The following is a 27,201-nucleotide window of genomic DNA, read 5'->3' as shown; positions in this document are numbered from 1 at the left end:
GAGGCCGGGTGGGGTCAGGCAGGAGGAGCTATGGGGTCATGTCCTTCTGCCCTGAGGAGGACTCAAAGAGGTCTTGCTATGGGTCTAGACGTCACATCTTTGAAGGTTACCATCTGTTCCAGGGAGGGGTGTGAGGTTGTCTGGGGGAGCCAAAAGCAGGGCAGCTTTCTCCATGTTAAAAGACAACGGTGTGGGCTCCCTGAAGGCAGTGCCTACTCTCAGAATGTTCTCGAAATGCCTAGGGTCTGCCCGAAGTGTACCTGGCCCCGGACCTGCTTCCCAGACCCACCAGCCGGCTGGCCGGGTTCCTGTTCCCAGATGAGGCAGCACAGAGCAGAAGCTTGGGCAGGTGTGGCCAGGGGTGAGGACTTGAGTTTTATTTGGAATCTTTAAAAACAAAATTTCACCTCAGCATCTGTGAGGTCAGAAGGACTGGGGGCGGAGGCCTCGAGGGAGGGAGTGAGGGAGGTGAAGGCGTCAGAGGCAGCTTAGGAGGGCAGGCCTGTGGGTGGCCGGGTGTGGGCGTGGGAACATGGGCAACCCAGGTCGCGCTCCAGGGCTGGGCACTCTGCGTGCCAGGTGGGGGTGGGGTCCCAGGCAGAGGGCTCTTCCTCGAAGCCTCCATGGCCAACTGGCATCCCTCTAGTCTCCTCCACTCTTGGCCTGGGAGAGAGAGAGAGAGAGTGACTTTCACACACAGCTCCAGGCCCCAACCCTCAGTGGCCACCCCAAGGGCGGTGGGGCTGGGAGTTATCTCTGCCCCTCCACCCTGAGGGAGTCATTCATGAGGGGACCTCACACTCAGGCTGAGGGGGCTGCAGAAGGTCAAGAGGCGGCCCTGAGGGCTCTGAGTCCCTGGGAGGGAAACAGGCTTGCCCAGTGGAATCCGGGAGCCCAGCACCTACCTCCTCAGCCACTTCCTCTTCCGCTTTGGCTGCCTTGTCCTCCTTGTCCTCCTGCGGGGGGGCAGGTTGCTCCAGGTCCTCCTGTGAGGGAGCAAAGGGGGACCAAGGGGGTGTGGGACCATGTGGAGTGTGCAGAGGCTCCCACGGCTCTGCAACCAGGGCTCACCCACCTGGCTCAAAGATGAGCAGAGGCCCGGAGGTGAAGGAAGTGTGAGGACCAGTCTGACCATGGGAGTGACAGAGCCTCATGTAAGGGCCCACAGTGGGGGCTCTGTCCGATGATGCAAGGCCTTCTGGGGGCACCCAGTCTCCTGGAGCCCCGCTTTCCACCCCCTAAGTTAATGCCGAGTCTCTGGGCAGTCTGAGTTTGGGCCTCTGCATCAGGGAGGACTGGTGAGGGGGGTGCAGTGGTGTGGGGGAGGGCTGTGGCCCTGAAGCCTGACACGTGACACCACCCTCAATGCCCCAAATCACATGATCGTACAGCCCTGTCCGACTTAACTCCCAAATAACCCTAGGTGGAGGGGTATGCCATCACTGTTTGTACAGCGACCCTGAGGCCAGGGAGGCCAAGTACCCAGCTCAAGACCTCGGAGCTCAAAGCAATGGAGTTGGTAAGGATCAGGTTCGGCTTGCTCCAGGCCCATCCCTATCCCTAGTAGCATCTTTCTCTCTCCCTGCCTCCTGGATGGGCTCTGGGCTCAAGCTGGTCTGGTTGAGGTCAGTAGGGGTTATACAATCCTCCCCACTACCTGTCTCCTACTCCCTTACCCCCAGCCAAACACTTGCCTAAGGTGGCCTGCCTGGGGGGTGGTTGAGTTGACAGCTGTGGGCAGGACCAGACTGGATGATCAGCCTGGATCCCAGTCCTAGCATCTACCTCTAGAGGATCCTGCCATCTCCGTGCTACCACTGGGACATCCTTGGTGGGTTGGGGCTTTAAAAGGGCACCAAACTGTGTCAGCTAGAGTTGGGGCAGGCCTTCCAGGCAAAGGGCAGGTGGCTCCCTGCCTAGTCCTGCCGCCCCAGGGCAGGTGCATGAGGCCAGCGGAATGGAAGAGCTGTCAGACTGGCAGTGCTGCATCCTTCTGTGGTTCACTGGAGAGGGAGTGCGACTAGTTTTTAGGTGTCACCAGGAAATGTCCCCTTGGGGCAGCCACCCGCACCCTAGGACCTGGGGTGACTCCATGGGTTCACCGGCCCTCCTTCAAGGCCAAACAGGAGTGCCCAGACTCCCTCTCAGAGGCCCAGTGGCAGCCTGGCCCCACCCCAGCGCCTCTTTTGCTGGGGGTGGGAGAGGGAGGGGCCTGGCGTCCCCTGGAGCACCTATGGGTCCTGCCCAGAGGCACAGATGATGATGATATAGTCACCTGCCTCTGTTGGGTGCTCACCATGATCCAGGTGTAACGGTATCCCGGGGGGCAATTTCCCTGCAGGATCATACATCGTCGCGGGGAAACGGGCACTCTCAGCCCCTCCATGTTATGGATGAGGTAATGGAGGTGCCAGGGGGTTGAGCAGCTTCCCAAGGTCATACAGCTAACAAGGGGCAGAGCTGGGAATGAGGACAGGGAGCAGTTGCCGGCCCCAAGGACATGGGGACCCTGTGTTGGTGCTGAAAAGTGGGTGCCTAGGTGGCCCCCTTCCCCCCACCCACTCCCCGAAGCAGGGATCCTCATTGCTGGGGGCCCGGAGCGGCCTGTACCTGCCCCCCATATAAACCGGGCTCCCACCCGCTACCTTACCCTCCTGCAGAGTCTGCCCTGGGACCTTGGGCACCTTACTTAACCTCTCTGGGCCTCATTTCCACACCCCGTTTCTGGGGATTTTGTGCCAATTAAATGAATTAGTAAGTGTAAAGTGCTTCAAGCAGAGCGTGCTCTGTGGTGGGTGCTGGGACAGCTCACCCACGGGCCTCCGGCTCCTGGGAGTGCCCTATTGCTCCCCGTGCTCCCAGCAGCGGCAAGCCCACGGGCGCATGTGCGCACACACACACACGCACACGCTAGCACACACGAAGGTGGAGGGCGGGGTCAGGACCCTCACTGCTTTGTCACGAGGGGGCGCTGCTGCCCTGCTCCTCCTGGGAGGTGAAGGCAGCCCACCAGGCCCTGCAGGGAGGCCGGCCACCAGGCCTGTGGGCGGTGACTTGGCAGCTCCAGCCCGATGTCTGTGGCCTAGGACGTCGCCTGTCACCACAGGGGGTCCACAGGACCCTGCTTTCACTAGTGAAATGTGGTGCCTCCCAAATGCTGAGCATCAAGGGGACGTGGTTTTGAGCCTCACTTTCCAGTTGGGCCCCAAACTGCCCCCCTCACAAGGGTCATTGGGAGGATCCTAGGCGTTAATGGGTGTGAGAAAAACCAAGCACACATCATGGGTCCCTAAGTCTCTGCTTCCTTATATATGTCACGAGGCAATAACGCCTCCTCCGCAGCTAGCCTCTCCGGGACCCGATCTCACCTTTCGAACCACTCCAGAGGTGATGGCAATATTCTCGGCCTCCTCCACCGTCTTGACGGCCACTGTGTTGACGCTGGTGACCACGGCCTCACTCACAGCGTTGGCCTGCTCCTTGGTCTTCTCAGCCACTGCAAGAGGACTCTGGCTGGCCTTGGTCCTCCTGCCCCATCCCCGCCTGGGCCTGGCCTGCCCAAGTCAGGCTGAGCAGCCCCTTTCTCAGGACGCTCAAAACTCTGGCTCTACTCCCCTTTCTCTGACTCCAGGGGAGCCCTGTTGCTGATGGAGGAATCAGGGGGCCCACCCTGGGTCTAACCTCAGGGTCTGGTGGAGTCTGGATCCATGTACAGCTTGGGCTCCCAGTTGGGGGGTAAGGAGGACCCTGGGCTCAGGTGTTCAGTACCAGGTTGCAGTCCCTGGAGGTCCCAGCCCCCATGTCCCCTGGTCCTGGGCTCCTCACCTGAGGTCACGCTCTGCACAACATTCTCCTTGGTCTTGGCTCCTGGGGAGGAAATGGAGGCATCAGCCTACTCCTCCTGGTGTTGGGGAGGGGGGGTGAGGGCAAATACACACAGAACAGCTGGACAAGCTATGGGGTCGGTAGGGGGTGAGGATGGTGTCTGGGGGCCAGCAGTCCCTTCAAAGGCTGCTTCCGGCTGTGTCTGGAGGAAGGGGATGGATGGGAAGTGGACAGGACAGGACAAGGGTGAGAGAGACCAGGCCTGAGGTAGGGTGCAGACCTGCCCGGGTGAGGCCTGGGCCTCGGAAGCAGCAGCAGGACGGAGCTGAGTCACCGGCTTCCAAGGGGCTGAGGGGCGGTGGGGCTGCCCTGGACCCTGGGGCTCGGGCTCCTCTCCCCTGCCCACCCCTTCCCTCGGAACAGGGTGGGGGCCTGGGACGTGGCCGCTGAGCACCTGCCTGCTCATCCCACAGAGGCTCCAGGCTCAGCGTGGCTTCTCATCTGAGTCCGGGGGCCTGCAGGTGGTGCTGGGGTGGGGGGCGCTGGGTTGCATCTGTGCACTCGCACTCACGCTCGCGTGCGTGTGTGCATGTGTGTGCGCACAAACAGGTGTGTGTGAGGGCTGAGTGCCCTCTTGCTGTTCTGCCCCAGAGACCCTGGGGCCCTGAGGAAGTCAAAGCAGACACTGGGGGGCTTGGAGGGGTGGTGCACAGGGGGATGGGGGTGCTCCAGGGCCTGGAGACCCTGACTCAACAGCCAGGTGCTCACCCCCACCCAAAATGCCTCCCTGGGGCTGGGGGATAAGGTTGGCCCCGGGAAACTGGGCACCCCCGCCTCCGGCGTCCCGGCCGCTGCACCCTGCCACGCCCTGCGTCGCCCACACTCACCCACATACATGACCCCCTCCTTGGTCTTCTCGGCCGCTTCCGTCACCCCCTGCTTGGTCTTCTCCACGGCGCCCACCACACCCTCCTTGGCGATGGAGAAGCCCTTCTTGAAGATGTCCATGTGAGCAGGGCAGGGAGGCTGACGCTTGCCGAGCGCTGTGGCTAGAGCGGGCGAGAATGCTGCTGCAGCCGCCGTCCCCGCCGCCTCTTATTGACGCCCATGAAATATTGATGATGCGGCGGCTGGCTGCTGGGAGCGAGGCCAGCGGGGCGGGCAGGGCGGGGGGAGGGTGCCTGCCCTCACCTTCCCCCCAGGCAGGGCAGTGGGGGTCCGGCTCCCCTGCGCCCCTGCTGCCCAGCCCTCCACTCCTGCCCCCTGCCCTCCCGGGAGGGCGGCTGCAGGGGGCTGCACACGTCCTTATCCATCACTGCCCCTTATTCATCCGCTGCCCCGCCCACCCACAGCGGCCGCCATGGCTGGGGGCTCTCAGGCCCCCGGCCTGTTGTGTCTGATCCATCTGGGACAAAGGGGGTCAGGCAGGGGAGGCGCCTTTGCTACCAGCGTCCCAGGTAGGGCAGGGGTCAGGGCCCCGTGGGGCCTGTCAGGCAACAGTGGCCAACCTCCCAGACCAGCCTGGGCTGCCTGGTGACTCACCAGCCCCGTGGATGACCCCATCCCTGGGCTCTATCAAGGGCAGCGGGGAGCTGGGGCAGAGGAGCCCGCAAGGGTTCCCCAATGCCCTAGCGACCCTAGGACAGCTCCTTTCTCTCTCGAGTCTCCACCCACCTGCTGGCTCCCACAGCCCTGGGGTGGAAGGTGCTGAGTAGGCATGAAGTGCCCCCCACTTCCTGGCCACCAGCATGGATGGGCAGCAGGTTTCCTGAGACTGACCCGACCGCTTCCTGCAACCGCACCTCCTCGCTTGGGCTCTCCTAGCTTCTATGGGGACGTTTGGTGGGGCCGCCTCCCTGTGCATCCCACACCTCCACTGTCCCTGACCTAAGTCCTCTTGAGGCACAGGAACCAGCCTGAGTTGTTGGCTGCCTCTGTGGGGGACGGTGGGGGGGAGGCACTGGGGGAGGCCGGACGAGGCTCACCGGGTGGGCCGGCCCAGGCCACTTCCTCTCTTTGTTGTCCCTGTGCTTTCTTTTCCTTCTGAGACTTAACTTGAAGACGACGTCACCCTCACCAGCAGTTTGTGGAGTCCCTTGCTGCGGCTGAGCCTGCCCCACTGCCAAGATGATCCTGACACTGCTGCTTGGCCTCGGAGGGCCCCTGGGCTGGGGGCTGCTGGGGGCCTCGGCCCAGGCCCCAGGTAGCGGGCTCTCGGATCCACACAACCCAAGGCCGCCTGGGGTCTGGAGGGCGGAGGCTGAGGACACCGGCAGGGACCCCAGCAGAAGGTAAGGAGGACCTCGACCTTGGGGGAGGTCATGTACATGATCCAAGTCCCAGCTCAGCCAGGACAGGTCTCTCGGGACCCCAGTTACCCATCTGTGAAATGACCTACTACTATCTACCTGCTGGGCCAGCTGTGAGGCTGAATGAGGTGCCAGGTGCCAGGCTCCCTTCAAGAGGCCACCCACAGGCAGCCGGGACTGGGCACCCCAGGAACTTCCCTGCCTGGCCCATGGCGGGGAATGGACCTGGAGGCCGGGCAGGAGCATTTCTTGCCACCAACCGCTTAGCATGGGGTGATGAGGGGAGTAGTTCCAGAAGTTTCCAGCTGGCCTGGCAATGGCTCTTGTTCTTCGAAATAAGTAAACTCTGACAGTTGAGCCTAGGTGAGGCTGGCCTGGCCTAAGTCATAGAAGACAGACACTCCTGGGGACTGGATTTTTGTCTGATTGCCCCCGGGGGACTGGCGTGGGTCCTCAGGCTGAGGGACAGACAGCGAGCAGACAGGGTGCTCTGCTCTATTTCCAGAACAAGGAGGAGGCCACAGCATCCAGGGAGCTCCGCTTCAGTGCCCCTCTGGATATGGGTAGGATGGTCTTGGGACTGAACCAGGACACCATTTTCCAGCCTTGTATTTGTCCAGGCCCTGGGGCCCCTGCCGATAAGGTGCTGGGCCTGTGGGTCCCTCCTTCGGGTCCTCCACCGTCAGAGCAGTAGGTCCTTTACTGGGTCCATCTTGGGCTAGTCACCTTGCCAAGTGTTATCTCAGCGAATCCTCCCAACAGCCCGGGTTGCCACAGAGCCCGAGGCTCAGAGAGACTAAGCAGCTGCCACAAGATCACACAGCTAAGGAGAAACCACGATCTCAGTCTGACTTCAGAGCTCATGTTCTGGTCCCTGAACACTCAGAGGCAGCCCCAACCCCCAGATGTGCCTAAGGTGCCTACCGCGCCCCTGACCACACACACACACAAACCAGGCTTGGAGAGAGTGTTTATATGGATTTAGAGGGTGAGAGGGGTCAACTTACACCCACCCAGATCTTCCATTTGGCTCTCTGAGATTCACTGTCACGTTGGCGTACAGAATGAATCCGCCTGGGACAGTTCTATACAGCTCCGACGCTTCAAGGTGAATGTGTTTGTTGGACACTTTCCTGAAAGCAGATTTGCCCATGGAGAGGAAAGAATAAGCAAGTGCACGCCGACTCTCAGTGAGGGGGGAGCTGGCCAAGTGGGGAGCCGCCCCATCTCTGCCCCGCCACCAGGCCGGCTCCGTGCCTGGGTGATTCTTGGTGGGGGACTCCAGCCACCCAACTCTGATTTCAGGTCCAAGAACCAAGCCTCCCTTCCCCAAAGCCACTAGCTCCATGCCCCTTTCTTTGGGCTGCCTGCTTCCTTTTGATAAAAGAGAGGCTCAGGGTTCCAGGTGGATCAGAAGAAGGTAGGAGACATTCCTTTTTTTCCACACCCCCTTGGCTATGGGGAGGGACTTGTGGGCTGCCCCAGGGAGCTCACTCATCCATTCCCTGGTCGGTCCCAGTGTGTGCGGATGTACATAGAAGGGCGTCCCAGCCCAGGAATACCCTGGTCCTGGGGGAACCTGGGGGGTCCCAGCAGGCCTGCTGGGTCTCCTGCCCACAACCCAGAAGCTGCGGTCCCCACAGGCCCAGCCCAGGTTGTCAAGGCCTCCGGAGGGGCTGGTGTGAAAGGAAGGAAATGCTGCTCAGCTTCCTCGGGCTGATTGCTTCCCGTGCTCTGTGAAGGGAGAGGCGGAAATGGTGCTCCAGCCTCCCTCCTGCAACAGGGGGAAGGGCAGGTGGGGCCCGGCAGCATCAGGGACAAGCCTGGTGGACCCTCAGCCCCTGGCTGCCAGAACCAGGCCTCCCAGCCTGCATTAGCCCCGCCCCCACACCTGTTTCTGGTAGACCCTGGACATGGGCTCAGATTAGACTATTTCCAAGGAGAAGTTCGAACAGAACAATTTGGTGCCAGATGCCAGGTCCCAGGGTGGAGGTGGGACATGGTTGGGTGCTTCCCACGGCTCTGGGACCCCCAGCAACATGTGTATTTGGACTCCGTGGAGAGGAGGCTCTTCCGATGCTCCCTGGTTTTGGTGGGAGTGGGGTTGAGCAGCGGTTTAGCAGGTGGGCTCCTCAGAGCCCGCATTAGCACCCCTGCAGGGCTGAGCCTGTGTTGGGGACCAAGCTGAGCCCTGGGCAAGGTGCCCCATCTCCACACTGCGGTGACAAGGCAGCTCCCTCGGCTCTCTCCATGCTGTGAGGCTCAGAGGAATGGGGACGCCACCCAGCTCCTAAGTGACAGGTCCGAGCATCCAGTGGGCTGCAAATCCCGGGTGCCCGCTGTCCTGTCCCCCCAGGATGGGCGGTAGTGTAGGAGAGGCTGCTCCCAGCTGTCCAGCTGGCCCTGCCCGCCAGCATCAGCTCCTCTTGACCCATGCACAAGTAGCATCTGTGATTGAGTGCAGCTGAGTGCTGGGGGCCCAGGGGAGGCCTGCACACGGCTGGAGGTCACACAGGACGGAGCCCAGGCCACGCGTCACGGCCGTGGCTGCACCTCCTGCCCCTGTTCCTGCCGCCAGAAGTACAGGGCCCTGGGCGCACTCGGGGAACCCCCACTCTGGACATCGAGTGGGCCTCAGGCTCCTCTGCCAAAGCCCCTTTCCAGCTCAAAGACAAAGCCCCGCAAATTCTCCCCTGGAGTGGTCGTGTTCAAGGCCGCATTCGAGGTCTCAGAAAGCAAGGGTGCAGAGAACACGCCCTCCTTCCCCAGAATGACGGAAGGGACAGTCAGAGGCGGGCTCTATTGGCAGTGAAGTGTCCCAGTGCACAGTGGCAGCGGCACATCCATAATTCGGGGGGCTCCAGCTCACAGCCCTCTCCCTGCTGGAAGCTGGCTCAGCTTCCCCCATAGCCCCTCCCTCCGTCCCATGGGAGGGTCTGGAGGTGCCAATCTTCTCCCCATTGCCAGGACTGGGGAGGGGGGAAGGGCCTTGCTCACGGTCACCCTGAGCCCAGGAAGGGGGACGGCAGGGGGGCGCCCAGGCTTCTGAGCTCGCATTAGAAGCTCTAAAGGGGCTAGCACTCTCCTGACTGGGGCAAAGCCTCAGGTGGGGGCCATGTCAGAGGCCCAGGGCAGCCCAAACTCGCTGGAGGATCCCTGCACTCATTTCTAGGCTGGCCCCAGGGGATGAAGGTGCAAAGGGGGCGCAGTGAGAACAATGGGAGCTTCGGCGAGCCGGGCTGGGGGCTCAGGCTCAGAGGGCCAGCATGCAGCTGCCAGGAGCTGGAGGAAACCAAAGCAAAGGTCAGGAATGTTCCCAGGGTTTCTGGGCCAGCGGCCTGTACTATGCCAAGGGGATAGGGCTGCCAAGGGTTGGGCGGGGGGGGAGCGTGGGCAGGGAGAATAGTTGGAGCCTGAGGTTTGAGCAGGTCAGGAGAGAAAGTTCCTGGGCAGGAAGGGTGGGCGGCACCACTTCTGGTTCCAGGAGCCCGAGGTGGAAAGTCCCAGTCACTGGCTGGCAGGCTGGACCAGACCCAGCTCGCCTGGGCACAGGCCTTCTGGACCCTCCACAGCAGTTCAGAGGGTGAGCAATGAACAGAACTTTGTTTTGAGTGGGTGTTTCTGAACCTCGGCACTACTGGCATTTGGAACTGGCTAATTCTTGGCCGCGGGGGTGCTGGGCTGTGCTGTGTGCATTGCGAGGTGTTCGGCAGCATCCTTGGTCTCCGCGCATTAGATGCCAGGTTCACGGCCACCCTCCCAGTGGAGGAAGTCCCTTCCCCCCTACACCCGCCGCCCCCCCCCCCACCCCACCGAGAACCACTGGTTAGAGAAACGCTTTTCTACAGGCCCATGTTCCAGCATTTCCATGGGGCCCAGGGTGGGGGTAGGGTGGAGGCTGGAGTTTCTGGTCCTGGACTAGTCTGTGCAGGTGGCCATCTCACCCGTGGTCCCTAAACTCTGGGCCCAGCACTGTCACAGTCGCTCTTTCCACGTTGAGTGAACATTCTGTGCCTGAAGTCAGGGCCAGCTCCATGGGCATGTGACCTGAGCCCTCACACAGGGCGCGCCCACAGAAGGGCCCCACACTTGACCATCTCTATTGTTGTCCCACATTGTCATTTTGCACTGGACACTACAAATTATGTAGTCAGTCTCGTGTAAAATATTTATTCTCTCTCCTTTTACGGAAAAACTGTGCTCACCCTCTGGGTTAGAGTCAAACCTGCAAAGTTCGTTGAGACAGTCAGAAGGCCCTGCCCCCACTGGTCCCCAAAGGCAATGCTTTGAACTCTTGAGGTGAATCCTTTGGCATTTACCCCTGTGTCTCTAACTAACATGTTTATATTGCTACTTCTTGGGACGTAGCATTATCCGTGATTCAGCTCTTATTCCCACTCCATACTCCAATCCCAACACGCATGCATAGGCGTGCAAGAATGTGTGCACGTGCATACGTGGGCACACACACACGCACTGCCTATCCATCATCCTCCCATATTGTCATTTTGAGTGTTTACATATTGTCATTTTGAGTATTACTACAAATTTGAGGGTCCTTTTCATTCTCTGAATGTTCTTCCATTTTTAAAATAGCTTCCTGTTCTTTCTTGGCAGTAGTAACTTCTCTTATAGATCTGGGGCTATTACTACAAATTTGAGGGACTTCTCTTCTCTGCACAGTGTTGGGTTTGTCCAAGTTGATTTTTTTTCCAATTGCTTGTTTTTGACCTCCCTCTTTTGTACTAGAGATTTTTCTCAGGAGTCACCTTGGATGTCTGCCCACTTGAGAGTAGACAGCTACTCAGAGTGAAGACTCGAAAAAAACCTATGAATCCTCCCTCCCCCTGCCCACCCCCCGCCCCGCACACTTCATATTTTTGGTCTTCCCTGGAATAAACAGCTGTCTTCATTTTTTTGTTTCTTTGGCTTCGTTCCCTGTGTCTCTGTCACTACTCAATCCTAAACTCTTGGCCACTTGTCCACATCTGCTCTCCCCTTTCATCCGTGTCAGGTGTTTGACCACTGTGTCTTCTCGGTGACATCACTCCCAGAGCCCCAGCTGTGCTCCAGTCTGGACACTGGCCACACACCCACTGCCCACCACTCTACTGGGCTCTCCCTTCCCCCCGACTCCCTCCTGGAACGTCTGTCTCCTGAGGCCGTGCCTTCCTCGTGCTTGGTTCTCTGGCCTGTGTTGGTGGAGTACCTCTGGCACAATGGTACTCTGTCCTGGGCTGTGACTTAGGATGACCCAGAGAGCTTTAAAATATTGATGCTCAGGCCACAATCCCAGAGACTCTTGCTTCATTGATCTGGAGTGGAGCCCAGAGGCTCTTCTTTATAAAGTGCTATACAGTGGTTTTGATGTGAAGATTTGATGGCAAGATTGCAAACCACTCTTCTAGTAGCTCCCTGATGAGGGGTCCTGGGGTGTGCAAGGTTTTGAAATCTGATTTGTTGAAAATGTCTTTATTCTGCTCTCTTCACTTTGATTGATAGTTAGGCTGGGTATAGGATTCTAAATTGGAAATGTTTTCCTTCTGTATTTTTTTTAAAAGATTTTATTTATTTATTTATTTATTTATTTATTTATTTGAGCGGGTTGGGGGGGGCAGTGCGAGCAGGGAGAGGGACGAGCAGACTCCGCGCAGAACATGAAGCCCAGTGCGGGGCTTGATCTCACAACCCTGAGATCATGACTTGAACCGAAACCAAGAGTCAGACGCTTAACTGACTGAGCCACCTGGGTGCCCCCATTCCCTATTTTGAAGGCAGTTCTCCACTGTTTCCAGTGTTGCTGTTGAGGGGTTCAAGGCCATTCTAAGTGCTAGTGTGTGTGTGTGTGTGTGTGTGTGTGTGTGTGTGTCTTGATTTTTCTCTCTAGAAAGTATAGAATTATTTTCATTTCCAGAATTCTAAAATTCCATGATTATATTGAGTTTTTTCTATCATATTGAAGGTAACTGGTGGACCCTTTGAATCTGGAGGTTCAAGCCCTTCACTTCTGTAATATTTGTTTGATTTTTTTCATCAACGATTTCCTCGCTCTGTTCTCTTTATGGAACTCCTATTATTTGGATGCTGGATTTCCAGGATCTATTTTTCTGATCTTCCCTCTCCTGTTTTCTCTTTCTCTCTTTGCTCTTTTTTTAGGAAAATTTCTCTAACTTTAACCTCTAACATTTCTATTAAATCTCCTTTGCATTTCTACTGTTATATATTTTTAATTTCCAAGGGTCCTTTTCATTCTCTGAATGTTCTTCCATTTTTAAAATAGCTTCCTGTTCTTTCTTGGCAGTAGTAACTTCTCTTATAGATCTGGGGCTATTACTACAAATTTGAGGGACTTCTCTTCTCTGCACAGTGTTGGGTTTGTCCAAGTTGATTTTTTTTCCAATTGCTTGTTTTTGACCTCCCTCTTTTGTACTAGAGATTTTTCTCAGGAGTCACCTTGGATGTCTGCCCACTTGAGAGTAGACAGACTAAGAAGCTGACTGGAAGCTGGCTGTATGGATGGAGCTTTCTGACCTCTTTTGTCATAATATGTTCTGGGGCTATTTCACTGGGGGAGCCCCTCATGTTATTGCTTTTAGCTCTTTCCTCTTGAGTGGTGTCATTTTCCTGACAAGCTTTTTCAGTCTGCTACCAAGAGGGTAAAACCTGCCCACCAGGCTTTTAGGAGCCAAGTGGGAAATCAGCCTGGGGGTCTTCAGCTTTCAAAACAGATACAGTCACTCAATCTCCCTCAATCTTTCCCCCTGCCCTACCCCATCCCTGTGTGCCTGGTAGCCCCAGTACAGAGACCAGCTCCAGAGAGTAAGATCCCAGCCCAATGGCCACTCCATCTCCAAGGCCCTGAACACTGCCTCCTAATATCTGACAAGTGTGGCCATTCCTCTCCATACCCACCACCATTACCCATGGAACCTGCCAGCATCTTCCACCTAGATCCCTGACACAGCCACCTACCTATACCTTGCCCCTTCTTGTCCTTTCTGTACCCAGGAACCAGGGTGGCTCTGTCATGTCACTCCACTGCTCAAGCCCCCCCCTCCGCACACACAACTTTCCGTGCTTTCACTACAAGGTCCAGCTCCTCAGCTAGCACTCAGGCCTCCACAGCCTGGCTTCCCCTTACCTCTGCAGCCCTTCCCTGGCCCAGCCCCTGCATTTCAGCGGGCCATAACCTCTATCACAGCCCCTGGTGCCAAATTATCACCTCCTTCTGAAAGTCTCCCCAGCTAGCACCTTCCACACCATCTGAGATTGCCTGCTTTTTCCTGGGGACCCTGGGGGGAAGGTCTGTTCCTCCATATTGGCTCCGAGTGCTGCTGAGCTTTAGTCCAGCACCCAATCCCGAGGAGGTGCTGAGCTAAGCCGAGCCATGGAAGTCATTGCCGCTTGCAACTCTGGAGAGCTCCATTCTGGGAGCTGATTACCAGGTGAAGGACCCTCTGACCTATTCTACTGAGCCCTTCAAGGCTGTCACCGGATCAGTGAGCTGGGCCTGTGCCAGCCATGAGCACCCCTGCTCCTGGGCACTTGCAACCACACACACTGGTAAAGGGCAGAGGTGGAGAGGCTACCCCTCCGGTGTTCAGGATGCTGAATGTGACCCCCTAAGCACCCTGTAGGACCTTGCCCAGAGAAGGGACTGCTCAGCTCAGCTGTCTTCTCCCACAACTGTTTGAAAGCCCATTTCCATAATGGCCATCACGGGGAGCGGCCAGGGAGCAGGTGCCCTCCCCGCAGCCTGGTCCCTGTGAGGAAACATGTGAGTGGTGATGGGGCAGGGCAGCAGGGTTCGCTGAGCACTTGTCAGGAGCCAGGCCCTTGATACTCATCCGCACACCTGGAGGAGGGTATTATCATCTCCAGCTGAGGATTGGGGAAGGGGGAGCTCCCTAAGTGCCTCCCTCAAGGTCACACAGCCGGAGTGGGAAGGATTTGAACCCAGGACCCTCCAGCCCCAGCAGCATTATGCTGCCTCCCTGGCACCAAGAGAAACAGTGAGGGGCCCTCCTAGCTCCGTGGGTCGTTTTGCTGTGTGATTTGGAGGCTGCTCTTCAGCCTCTCTGTGCTGGCCCCTGCTCGAGGGCCTTCCTGGAAGGCATGGAGTAGATGCCCTTGCAGGAGGGTTTGCGGAGCTTTTGTCCTGGAGTCGAGGGATGAATAATGCAGAGTGCTCCCCTCTCAGGCTAATGGATTCTAGAATCCCGGGCATTGGGTGGGGCCGGGAGGCCGGGGTGGGGCGCTGGTACCACTGTTGACCTCCAGGAAGGGTCCTGTGGGACCTGGGCGTGGCTCGGCAGCCCTCTCTTCTGGCTTGTTTTTCCAGTAACTGGTGCCCTTACCAGAAGTCCAGGCTGGTCACCTTTGTAGCTGCTTGCAAAACGGAGAAATTCCTCGTCCACTCACAGCAGCCATGTCCACAGGGGACTCTGGACTGCCAGAAAGTCAAAGTCATGTGAGTGGGGGCAGGATGGGGCAGGGCGGGCCAGCCATCCGAGGCCCACGCTGGCTCACCCTGGAGTCACTGAGCTGGCCCCTCTTTCCCCAGGTATCGCATGGCACACAAGCCGGTGTACCAGGTCAAGCAGAAGGTGCTGGCCTCCGTGGCCTGGAGGTGCTGCCCCGGCTTTGCGGGCCCTGACTGCCAGCACCACGGTAGGGCTCCCCGGGGCTCCCTCCCCTCCAACCTCTGACCCCAGAGGTCAGGCAGTTCCTCTGACCTGTGGGGTCACTATCTGTTGCCTCCTCTCCGCAGATCCCACGGCAATCCCTGAGCCTGAAGATCTAGGTGATGGCCTCCAGGAGCCTTGGGATGGGCCAGTCGGCTTTGAACCTGGTATGCTGCTTCCCTAGAAGGTGCAGGAAGGGCAGGCAGGCAGGCAGGCAGAACCCATGTGCCCAGGCCCTTTGTCTTCTGATAGGGTGGTGCCATTTCAGGAAAACTCTGTGCCCAGAATCAGCAGGGGCCCTTCCGTGGCTCTGTATCAGCCTACCCCCACACCAAGGAGGCCAGAGGCACAGGGCCCTCTGTTACTACCTGCTGGTAAGCACCACACCCTTTTCCTTGACTCCATTTTCTGAGAAGGACAGCTTCATCTGGCACCTTCCCTGACCCTTGAATGGCACAAGATCCCATGGCCTGGAAGAAGCTTTCCCACATGTGTCCTACTGGGGCCGGGAAGTCATACTATCCTTGGTCTAGAGTCAGCACAGAACCACCGAGAGGCACCATTTGTGAGGCCTTTCAAGGCTGGGCCACGTTCAGGATGGTGAATGAGTTTCATCATGTGGTGAACTCCTTATCTTTTGACAAGGGCTGCCTCAAATGATGTTGAGAGGCCATGTCCACACAGCTGAGGGGGAAAGTGTGCCGTGATCGATTAGTCATGTCTGCTATGGGTGCTGGGATGGGGGGTAGGGCTCATGGGCATGCATTTCCCCTTCTGGAGCTAAAGGCTGCTACGCTCCTGCTCGGAGGACATCAGCACACACCTCCCTGATATTTCCATCTGAACCTGGAAATTTCCTTCTCTGTACCTCCTGATCTGCCCAGGCCTGGGGAGTTAGACCTCCACGCTTATCTCTCATGTGTCTTCAGGCCACCCGGCGGCTGAGCCCAGCAACATCATGGAGCGGCAGGAACACTTGCTGGGAGATCTCCAGAATGACATTCACCAGGCGGCAGATGGCCTCCCGGGCCGGTGGAAGGCCCCGGCCAGCAACCTCACAGCTGCCACGATCGGGGCAAATCAGACAGAGCCTGGTGAGTGGCAGGCTCCAGGGGCTGAGGCAGAGCCTGCTCATACCCGAGGGGACAAGAGGAAGGCCCAAATCTCAGAGGACCCCCCACCCCCGCCCAGTCCTTGCCCGGGGAGGGGTGTCTGCTCCTGCAGGGCTGGGTAAAAGCGTGTCTCTGTTGCAGAGGCGCCTGGCAGATCCTTGGAGCAAGTGCTACTGCCCCACGTGGACGCCTTCCTACAGGTGCATTTCAGCCCCATGTGGAGGAGCCTCAACCAAAGCCTGCACAGCCTCTCCCAAGCTGTAAGAAACCTGTCTCTTGATGTGGAGGCCAACCAACAGGCCATCAGGGGGGTCCAGGGGAGCTCGGTGGCCAGGGCTGACTTCCAGGAGCTTGGGGCCAAATTTGAGAGCAAGGTCCAGGAGAACGCCCAGAGAGTGGGGCAGTTGCGGCAGGACGTGGAGGAACGCATGCACGCCCAGCACCTCTCCCTGCAGCAGTCGCTCTCCGCGGTGGAGGCAGACGTGGACGCCAAGTTGAAGAGGTTCCTTAAGGCCCAGGAGCCCGTGGGGGCCAATGGCAGCCTGGTTCCGGCCGCGGCAGGGGCAGGGGCCAGGCCAGAGCCGGAGAGCCTGCAGGCCAGGCTGGGCCAGCTGCAGAGGAACCTGTCGGCGCTGCACACGGCCGCGGGCCGCAGGGAAGAGGAGTTACAGAGCACCCTGGCAGACATGAGGGCCACCCTGGCGCAGCACGTGGATGAGATCAAGGAGCTGTATTCGGAGTCCGATGAGACCTTCGATCAGATCAGCAAGGTGGAGCGGCAGCTGGAGGAGCTGCAGGTGAACCACACGGCGCTGCGCGAGCTGCGCGTCATCCTCATGGAGAAGTCGCTGATCATGGAGGAGAACAAGGAGGAGATGGAGCGGCAGCTCCTGGAGCTCAACCTCACCCTCCAGCATCTGCAGGGCGGCCACGCCGACCTCATCAAGTACGTCAAGGACTGCAACTGCCAGAAGCTCTACTTCGACCTGGACGTCATCCGCGAGGGCCAGAGGGACACCACGCGCGCCCTGGAGGAGGCGCAGGTGAGCCTGGACGAGCGGCACCAGCGCGACGGCTCGTCCCTGCAGGCCCTGAGCGGCACGGTGGCGGCGCTGTCGCGGGCGGTGGACGCGCAGCGGGAGGAGGGCGAGCGGGCGCGGGCCGACGCGGCGCGGCTGCGGAGCCAGCTGCGGGCGCTGGACGGCGAGGCGAGCGCGCTGCGGGCGGCGCACGGGGAGATGCGGGCCGAGGTGGGCCAGCTGCACAGCTACTTCACGGCCCTGCTGGACGACGCGCTGCGGCACGAGGCCGTGCTGGCCGCCCTGTTCGGGGAGGAGGTGATGGAGCAGATGGCGGAGGAGGCGCCCGGCCCGCTGCCCCTGCGCTACGAGCAGATCCGCGCCGGCCTGCGGGACGCCGCCAGCGGGCTGCGGGAGCAGGCGCTCGCCTGGGACGCGCTGGCCGCGCGGGTGGCGGCCCTGGAGCGGGCGGCCGAGGCCGGCGGGCCCACCCCGGCGGGGCTGGCGCAGGAGCTGGAGCGCCTGGACGCCGACCTCCGGCGGGTGGGCCGGTGCTGCGAGGCTTCGGGGGCCTCCCCCCGCAACCGCTCCCTCGAGGGCCTCCACGAGGCGCTGGCCGCCACCGAGCGCGACTTGGAGCAGCACCAGCGCCTCTTCCACAGCCTCTTCGGAAACTTCCAAGGGCTTGTGGCTGCCAACGTCAGCCTGGACCTGGGGAAGCTGCAGACCATGCTGAGCAGGAAAGGGAAGAGGCAGAAGGGTCCGGAAGCTCCCCGGAGGAGGGACAGGAAGCAAGCGGAGACTTGGGCGGATGAACGTGTCCAAGGGCCGGTGCTCTGGGAGGCAGGTGAGTTCCCGAGCCGCGGGAGGCTGGGTGGGCCTGGGGGGACAGGGCTGTCTGCTGGCAGCTCTTCAGCCTCCAAGAAGGCGAGGTGAAAGAGAACGGGGAGACCAAGGGTCAGGACTATGCAGGGCCGGCTCTGCCCTGATCCCCCTTTCATTCAGGGCCAGGGGCCTCTTATGGTACCTGAAGTATAAGCAGGTAGAAGTCACAAGAGCCAACTGTCAGTGAGCAGGCACAGGCCGGCCACGGAATGTTTGAGGCTCCTAGACACTCGGCTGGTCACTGCCACCCCACCTGTAGAGCGGGCGGGGAGAGCCTCCCTTTCCTGCCAGCCCCAGCCCCCGGTCCCCCCATCGCAGCTCTTCCTGTCCTCCCGACTTCACCCCGTGCATGTTGAATCAGCTCCCCTGTGTACAAATATGTGAACGGGGCCTGGTGTGGCCTGCCACGGGCAGTACCCACGCGCGGGGAGTCCAGGGGAAGGCCTTGGGCCCTGAAGGGAGCTTGTTGTGCTGACATAGTTGACACGTCTCGCTGCTCCGCGCTGGGTCCCCTTTCTCGGCCTTTGCCATGTTGAGTCATCTTAAACCCCAGCGGCACGTCATCACTGCTGTCCTCCCTGCAGCTCAGTCAGGGGAAGTGTCCCGTTCACACAGCCAGTAAGTGGCACAGGGAGCCCTGAACCCTGTCCAAGCTGGCTCTAGGGTGCTGGCTCTTGCCCTGGGCCCTGGGCAGCCGCCTCTGAGCCTTCCCCGCCCCTCCCTGAGCGTGGCCCTGGGAAAGCGACCCCTAGACTCCGTGCCCCAGGTGATTCTCCCCTGCCGGAGAGGACGGCCTCGGGGCTATGGCCACCTCCTCATCCAGACGCAGGACCGGGTACAAAGCCGCCATCCGGGCTTGTCTATACCCCGGTGTAGCCTGGCATGTGGGAAGTCTGAGGCCAGGCTGAGGATCCCATCCCAAGCTCTCCCTGCTCCTGCCGACTCTCCATCCTGGCCCTGGAGGCCTGGGGGCCTGGGGGCGGTGGACAGAGCACGGTCTCTAGCACCACTTACTCGTCTCAGTTTCTCCCTCTGTAAAATGGGAGAATCGCTACCTACATCGAAGACTTGTTATGAAGACTAGCAGATACATTTACCGAATACCTGACCTAAGGTCTAACATTTAGTAGAAACCAGTCAACGTCTCCCCGTTTCCCCAGCATTTTCAGGGCCAAGGCTCTGCACTAATTCTTCCAGCTTTTTTCCTCCTGCGAGTGGTGCAAGGCCTCAATTGCCTGAGGGTGTCTGAGTTTGCCACTGCAGTAGTTTATTTCAAAAAATGTTTTTCCTTAAAAATAAAAATTCCCGCTTATTTGTCTTGTAGAAAGACCACAGGTCTTGAATTTGTGCCCTGCAGGGAAGGCCACTCTCAGTTTACCTGCTAGTAAATCAGAGAAGCACAACCCTTGAGCCTTCTGAGGGGCAGGTTGGGCCCAGGGGCCGGTAGGGTCGGCCTGGAAGGCGGGACTGAGCGGCCAGCAGGCTGGCTGCAACGGGTGGAGAGAGAGCCAAGTACCGGCAGAGGGCGCGCTGGGCAGGCATCCCTTGGGCTGGGCGGGCGCCCCACCTCCTGGCTGCTGGGGGAACTGCAGAGCCAGCCGCGGGCCTTTGACGGGACACAATCTTACTACAAATGGGAAAGTTATTCTGAACTCTCCAATTCTCAGAAAATCTTCCAGAACCAAAGAAGAACAAAATTTTGACATTCACAAGACTATTGCTGGACCGGGAGCCAAAGAGGTGGGGCTGTAGGTGGGATTAAGGCACCAACCACGATGCAAATTGCCCCTCCTTTAGGCCTTGCTTGGTTTTATCCCCTAAGAAGCGGGGAGTTTGGTCTCAACCAAGAGACACAGAGAGAGAGATACAGAGAGACACACAGAGAGTTGAGGGAGCACATGGGGAACATGACTTCATCAGTGCCAAGGCCAGTGTCATGGCCAGAACCCCCCGGGACTCACCCTTCCCGTTTCCTGGCTCTGTCCCCCACCCCGCCCGAGAGTCCTGGCCAGGTAGCTGGGTTGGCTCCTTCCTCACTATACACTCACCCTCTACACGGAGAGCCTCCCTCTGGCTCCACGCCTGCACGTGGGCCTGGCGGGCCTGCCACCCATGTTCTCTTCATCTCGCTTGTCCTCCCATGGCTGGCTAAAATGCTTTTTTATGTGGGAAGAGCACTGGAAATCAGGAGATCCAAGGACAGCTGCCAGTGTGGTAATTTACTGTGTCTTCTGGAGCCGGCTTTCCCTTTCTGGGCCTGTTTCCCCATCAGTAACCCTAGGGCTCTGTGCAACAGTTTGAAAACATTAAGATGACCCGCTTGAAGAGTTTTCTTGTCTGGTCCCACCTGCTCTTCTCTCTCCAAGGTCCCGTGCCAGACATCCAGTAGGAAGGATGCTGCAGCGTTCTTTCCCTCACCAGTGTTAGCATTATTACCTGGAGGATAGGTAGTATTTTCTCTCTTGCCCTTGGGTATCTCAAGATCCCCAGGAGGTGGCAGTCGTGTGGAAGTCAGAGACCCGGGTGCCTGCCCCGTCTTGCCCTGGGCAAGCCACGCAGCTTTGGACAACCAGTTAAGCACTCAGGACTCAAGGTTTCCTCAGAGGGGGGTACTTACCTCTCAGGATGTTGGAAGGAAAGGGGAACAAATGAAAAAGTGCTTTTTAAAAATGTACACTCGTAGAGACAACCGACTTGTATTTTCCTCTCAATTAGTGACCCAGTGAGTGTTGGCCAGTTGGCTCCCACCCTCTGAGGCCGCTATTGGGAACACCTGGGTTACCTAGAAATAGTGAGCTATTCCTACTGTTAATAAGGTGAGAAGGGCGGGTCTCAGGGTTTGGTTTCCCACGGTGGGGAGTGAGAGATAGTCACTGAGCACTTTCCTCCTGCATTCCAGGCTCCCCTGTGGCCTTCTATGCCGGCTTTTCAGAAGGCACGGCTGTGCTGCAGACAGTCAAGTTCAACGCCACTTACATCAACATTGGCAGCAGCTACTTCCCTGAACATGGCTACTTCCGAGCCCCTGAGCGTGGCGTCTATCTGTTCGCGGTGAGCGTTGAATTTGGCCCGGGGTCAGGCGCCGGGCAGCTGGTGTTTGGAGGTCACCATCAGACCCCTGTCAGTTCCACCGAGGAGGGGAGGGGTAGAAGCACGGCCACGACCTTCGCTATGGTCGAGCTGCAGAAAGGCGAGAGGGTGTGGTTTGAGTTAACCCAGGGATCAGTCATCAAGAGAAACCCACCAGGCACTGCGTTCGGGGGATTCCTGATGTTCAAGACCTGAGCGCCGGGCACAGCCCTGCCAGACGTCGTGGACTCACCCAGCTCTCCTTGGCCTGGAGCTCTGGCCAGGGTTGGTCTGGAGACCATCCAGTTGGTCTAGTTCTTCCTGGAAAACTTCTGCAAAGACGATGCGGTATTTGGGGCCTTCCTCTAGATGCACTGGGTTTGCCTATTTCTTAATGACGGGAAGAACTGGAAGGCTTCTGTCTGGGCAGAACCTGGCCCGGGGAAGTGTGAACCTTAGCTTGGTGTGCCGTCTGAGGCAGGATGGCGTCGTGGGCTTCAGCTCTTTGCCACACCCTGGGTCCTGCAGCTTCTTTGGTGTGTTGCTCCTCCTGTGGTTGGAAATTTTGAACTTTCTCCCACTTCTTCTCCCTGATCTTATGCTAGAAAATCATTCCTCCCCAGAAGGACTATGTTTAAAATGGAGGTGACATCTTGGACAATGTTGGAAACCAGTCTCCACCCACTACAGGGCAGTAGGAGAAAACCGACCTGTTTGGCTTCTATTAGAAATGGGGACAAAGGCCTCGTTGAGTTAACCAAAGGAAACAAAATTCCCTTTCCCTCAGTTTCGGTCCTTCCTCGAATTTATCTGTAACCTTAATTCCACTTCTTTTTCTCCTTGCCTCCACATGATAAAGGCCAAGACATGCCAAAACATGAACTAAAATGTGTACAGCCTTCACCCTTTTTACTTCCTCCACTCGCTGATGACCATCCTCATTCTCATGAGCATCTCTAACCAGGAAGGAGGCTGAGGGAGGTAGGGAAGGACGATTGTCAAAATCTCCTTCGGTAATGATCAGCTCTGGAATAAAGCAATGCCCTTCAAATCTCGGCCTGGTTTCTTTATGGAGAGCGAAAGGATTCGGTAAAGGAGGTAGAAATATGGGACAAAATGAAACGATTTGGGATAAATGTGACTCTCATGATTCCAGGCTGTATTTGCTGTCACAGTTCCAGTAAGTTCTGCGTGACACGTGCAGAGCCCCCCCAGCAGGCTGCGGGGAGAGTACTGGCTTAGACAGTAACACTTCGGAGTTGCAGCTGTTCCCGCAGTATCAGTGTAGGGTTTTCAGGACATTACAGTCCCTGCAGCAAACGGGCTTGCGAGAGCAGCCATCTGGTTGTCAGGACATGTTCGTGTTGTGGTAGTCAGGTACCCCATGTGTGTGGAACATACTCTTCTCCATAACAAAACTGGATTGGACTGGGCAGTGAAAAAGGACAGGAGTTGGTTGTCAGGGCTCACAAGGGTCTCAGCCCTTCTCCTTGTTTCCTAAGGGTCATTAAATCAAACAGTTGTCCCCCAGAACTTATTTCCCACTAAGCTTTGTGTGCTCGATATGCTAAAACATCAGCATTAAAAGGAAGAGTATGCCAGGCCACTCTGGTGCGGACGGTAAATCACCACCTCTTGAACTGTTTCCATCTGTGGTATGAGGCAGTCGGTCTAATAGCTTTCATTAAGTATCTTGGTGTTTTATTACCTTGACCACAGGGTTGACTCTGGCCTTCCTGCCCTTCCCTCCGGCCAGGGCCTCTTGCCCGGTGCAGCTCTCAGCTGCCGAGACTAATGGCAACCCAAGGCATGATGTACTGGGGCCGTTCTCGCCCGAAGGTTGGAGAGCCGGTAGCCCGTCGCCCTGGCCGCTAGAAAGACCTTGCCGTGTCTTCCGTCTGCTCCATCTCGCTCTTACTGGGCAAGCTGTACTGATGACTAAGTGGAGATCTGAGGGTGGTGCGGTCTTACCATCTAAGATTTTCACTTGGAATGGCTTGCACATAATAAGCAGAGTGAATTGATCTCCATAAGGGGCACCTGCCCCCCACTGCTCACGTGGCCGCTGCTCTTAACAGGGTTATGAATGCAAGCGCTAACTGGTAAACTCGGCCAGCAGCGTGGACGAGTCCCTCCAGAAGTTTCTGGGATGAGAACTAGAGAAACAATGGTTCTTTTAAATAGGATGCTTTCCATTCAACAAAACCAATTTCACAAAACCTTAATATCCAGTTTAAGTGCAAATTTCCTGTTTAAACACTTCTATAATGAGGACACCAGATTAACAAGACTTCTAAAGTTCACTTGACAGGTTTTTATCTCCACTAAGGCATCTAATATCTCTGAGTGCAGACTCTTTGCCAGTGCTCCCTAAATAGACCCCCGGTTACCCAGGCCAATGTTAGGACACCCTTCACTCGTGGCATCCAGAACAAGGCAATGGACTGAGCACAGAGTGGTATCATACCTCCCCAGATCTGATGGAGAAACAGATTCAAAAATAATACTGAAAAACAAGAAAGGGTGCCATAAGCCGATCAGAAAATTTTCATAATTTCTGCAAAAAGGGAAGTAGAAGGATTGACTATAAAATGAAATAGCAACAGGAAACCATAACCCAAAACATTTGAGACTGTTGGAGATGGGAGCGATTTCAAGGGAACCCCAAATTCAAACTCAGCCCCTAACACGCTTGGGGGAAGTGAGTGGAGGAGGAGCAGCTGAGGGGCAGCCCCAGCGGGTCCCGGCTGTGGCTTGCCCCTGCTAAGCGGCTAGCAGCGGTGGCCTCTGCCCGGAGTCCGGCAGCGCGGGTCCATCCTGGGCCCCCAGCTGCAGGTGGCTACGGACTCTCTGGAGGCAGGAAGCTCCCAGACGACATGCACAACCTAACCGAAGTCAGGGCCCGCGGCAGTCAATCCCAAGGTGTGTCCCCGCACACAACATAATGCCAAAGTAACACCTAACCTCTGCTTTTATTTCAGAAACAACCTGTAGTTTAGAAACACTGTGGAGAGGATATGTATGGTCTGTAAACAATGTTTCTGAAAGCTCTCCTTTCCTCTCATGCTCTGCCACTCTGCTGGTATCCCAGGACATTTGTCTCAAAAATATCCACAACTCCAGTCCAGCTCTAGCCTGAGCGGGATCGCTCCATCCTCCTCTGTCAAGAAAGCTCCCCCAAACCTGGCCTAACAATGACAAAACTCGCTGAGGTGGGGTGGGGGGAGGTAAATACGCAGAGTGGGAAAAGCCTGAATCCTAGGCAAGAAGAAAGGAGCACTTCTTAATTGTTGCTCTAAGAAACCGCTGTTGCCCCATCACTTCTTGATAAAAACAGGAAGCCGAGAAACACAGAACTGAGGGGAGCAGGGGTTCACACCAAATACAAAGGTGAGCAACTATGCCAAAGTGCCAAACATTTGTGGAAAACTAGTGTCATGAAGAAGAGGATCCAAAACTCAAAAAACTGAAGATTTTGGAATATACACATCTCTAGAAACAATACAGGAAACTGGAAATCTTATTTGCCACTCAGGTCCTGGTCTCTAAATACCATCCTTCCTGAGGGGATCAGAGAGCCTTGGAGAAATGGCTTACTCCATGGCTGGGGCAGGGAAACTACCAGATGCCCTTGGAACATCTTTTAAGTGCCAAAAAGTAAGAAGTGCTCAAGAAAAGATGAGCACGTGGAAAAAGGATTCAAGAGCCAACTTGATGAGCTTCTAGTAGCCAAGTCTGGATCAATTTGAGCATCAAAACAAATAATGACCTAATAGACTCTAACTCGTTGCATAGAATAAGAATCCATGAGTTCCTACTGATAATAAAAAAATAAACAGGAGAAGACAGACCTCTCCCTTACAGAATGCCAATTAATGAAGTAGATGTAATAATGCAAGTAGAAAATCACTACTTTGTAAGCACTGATTCACATTAGAATTACATTAGAATTAGAATTAGACACATTAGAATTAGAACACAGTCTCAAATGATCTCCATAACATAGTAATTACAAAGGGAAAACCACCACTTTACAGTAAAGAAACTAGGTTTCACCTTGAACAAGGGGTTGACAGTGACATCATTAATAATGGGACACACGCCATGGCCTCCCAATGGGATGCCCTGAGAAGGACACAAATATGTCCACAGAAACTCTGGCCTTTTACTCTAGAAAATGTATCACAAAAAAACAGAAACTGGAGAACTGTTTCAGATTAAAGAATGAGACATGACAACTAAATGCAATGCAAGATCCTGGACAGACTCTGGACCCGGGAAATGTGCTCTCAAGGACTTTATTAGAACTGGGAAAGGTCTGCAGAGTATGGTGTTGCTGATAAGTGTTATGGTATCAATGTCAACTTTCCTGATTTTGAAAATCATATGTAACTGGTTTTGTAATGGAATATCCTTGAAATACTTAAAGAGGCACGAGCTCTGTAATCCAAGTAGTTCAGAAGAGGTTATGTGTGTGTGTGCTCAAACATTCCAACACCACACATTTATAATTCTTATACACACACACAGACTAACAAGGCAGTTGTGGCAAAATGTAATAGTTGATGAATCTGGGTGAAGTGTAAATGGCATTCTTTGTACTTTTCACAACTTTTCTGGAATTTTGAAATTATTTCCAAATAAAAAAAAATTTGGTTGAAATAAACGTAGTAAATGGGCTGGAAAGCAGAAGGTAAGATGGATCATATAACAGACATGTTAAGAAATATGGAAGAAACACCCAGGGGACCTAATATTCGTCTAATAGGAGTTCTAGAAAGAGTAAAGTAAAAGAAGGGAAGGGAGGAAATAAATAGTGGAAGCTCCCAGGTCCAAGGAAAGGTTAAAAGTACCCAGTCAGTACTAACACAAAGAATACATCTAGACATGGCAAGCTTAAACTTCAAAACATCAAAAAGAAAAAGAAAATTCCGTTTTGTTTTTTAAGATTTGAGAGAGAGAGAGAGAGCCCTTGCAGGAGTGTGCACAAGTGGGGAGGGCGGAGGGGCAGAGGGAGCGAGTCTGAAGCAGACTGCCGACATGGGACTCGATCTCACAACCTGAGCTGAAGCCAAGAGTCAGATGCTCAACCGACTGTGCCACCCAGGCACTCTGAAAATTGTTTCTTGAATGAAAAAATAAGTTAAATGACGAAGGACTGAATTAGACACACATCAGACTTCTTACTGGCAACAGGGATGCTGGAAATATCTTCCGTTAGATTTGATCTCCAGCCAGTCGAGCCAAGAATGAAGACAGAATCAAATAGTAAGTTTTATTTTTAGGTGTTTGATTGAAATGCCTTCCATTGCAGTATTATTTGTGCCACAGCCTTTCAGTTCTTCCTTTTTAATGTCTTTCAACGTCTTCTTGGATTTGAGTCCTGCAGCAGAGCGACAGAGAACAGAACGGCAGGTGCACTTCATCACCCTGTCATCACCCAGATTTTAACTTTGCTTTACAGATGGCCTCCCTCTCAACAACAAAGGCCCTAGTACTTTCTTCCTCTAGCCTGAAAATATTTCCAACATGAGCATTTTATACCGACTTTTGACTTTTGAATAATGGTAACATTTCCGGTTCCCTGTATAAAATTTGCGATATGGGAAGTGGGGTGGAGGGAGGAAGCAGCATCTAGAATCACCTTGAACTTCGTTCTGAGCATACATGGGACACTTCAGAGTAAAAGTGATGAGACAAAGGCCAAGAAGATACAGTTCAGAGGAGTAACAGGTCGGCCACATGTATTCCACCCAAAAACGAGAATCACAATCTCCACCTCCAAGGGCAATCACAGATGAACCTTTCAGCCCTAGCCTCTGCTTCTAGCGGACATATTTTGCGTGTGCGCCTTTGCGCCTGAACTAAGTCTCCTCCTTCTGATTTCCAGCTTTCGTTCGGGTGACTTGCCTGTTTCTGCTCTTGCCCTGAGCTCGCAGTATTTAACTCCCCATGACCCGTAGGGGGCTGCTGCCATTAAGTGGCCTCTCCGAACACGACCGACTGGCCACCTTCAGGGCGCCGTGTCCACTTGGTCGGGTACTGCCGAGGGCTGAAGCAAGGCTTTCTAGGAACATGCATCTAACTTTAGTGCCAGAAAAGGTCCGTGCACTAGCAGCAGGGAGACAGTTCTCCAAGTGAATGAAGACTTAATGACTAAATTAGCATCTGCCTGAAATTACCTACAAGAATCAGATTATTCTGGAAGAACAGTGTCCTCATTTCCTAATGTCTTCTGTACTAGTACTACTACTACTATTAAAGAAACCTTGGAAATTGTCACTATTCCAACCAATCA

At 55.9% G+C, this 27,201-nt stretch overlaps 2 protein-coding genes across 2 annotated transcripts; one reads left to right on the top strand and one right to left on the bottom strand.

The window, feature by feature from the left end:
* Window positions 1-362: 362 nt before the first annotated feature.
* SNCG (synuclein gamma) lies at window positions 363-4,899 on the bottom strand. Its single transcript, XM_032423879.1, has 5 exons — window positions 4,713-4,899; window positions 3,826-3,867; window positions 3,369-3,496; window positions 906-986; window positions 363-663 (listed from the first exon to the last, which is right to left on the bottom strand). The coding sequence occupies exons 1-5, from the start codon at window positions 4,831-4,833 to the stop codon at window positions 643-645; spliced, it is 393 nt and encodes a 130-aa protein (XP_032279770.1). The 5' UTR covers window positions 4,834-4,899; the 3' UTR covers window positions 363-642.
* Window positions 4,900-5,896: 997 nt separating this feature from the next.
* MMRN2 (multimerin 2) lies at window positions 5,897-23,421 on the top strand. The gene is made up of 7 exons (XM_032423883.1): window positions 5,897-6,116; window positions 14,476-14,604; window positions 14,698-14,804; window positions 14,905-14,985; window positions 15,748-15,912; window positions 16,072-17,796; window positions 20,734-23,421. Exons 1-7 carry the CDS (start codon window positions 5,953-5,955, stop codon window positions 21,117-21,119), a joined length of 2,757 nt encoding a protein of 918 aa, XP_032279774.1. The 5' UTR covers window positions 5,897-5,952; the 3' UTR covers window positions 21,120-23,421.
* Window positions 23,422-27,201: the final 3,780 nt, after the last annotated feature.

Source organism: Phoca vitulina, unplaced genomic scaffold, assembly GCF_004348235.1.
Source record: "Phoca vitulina isolate PV1807 unplaced genomic scaffold, GSC_HSeal_1.0 scaffold29, whole genome shotgun sequence".
NCBI classification, from domain to species: Eukaryota; Metazoa; Chordata; class Mammalia; order Carnivora; family Phocidae; genus Phoca; species Phoca vitulina.
Note: the sequence above shows the minus strand (reverse complement) of the source record. Positions and strands in the feature narration are given on the sequence as shown.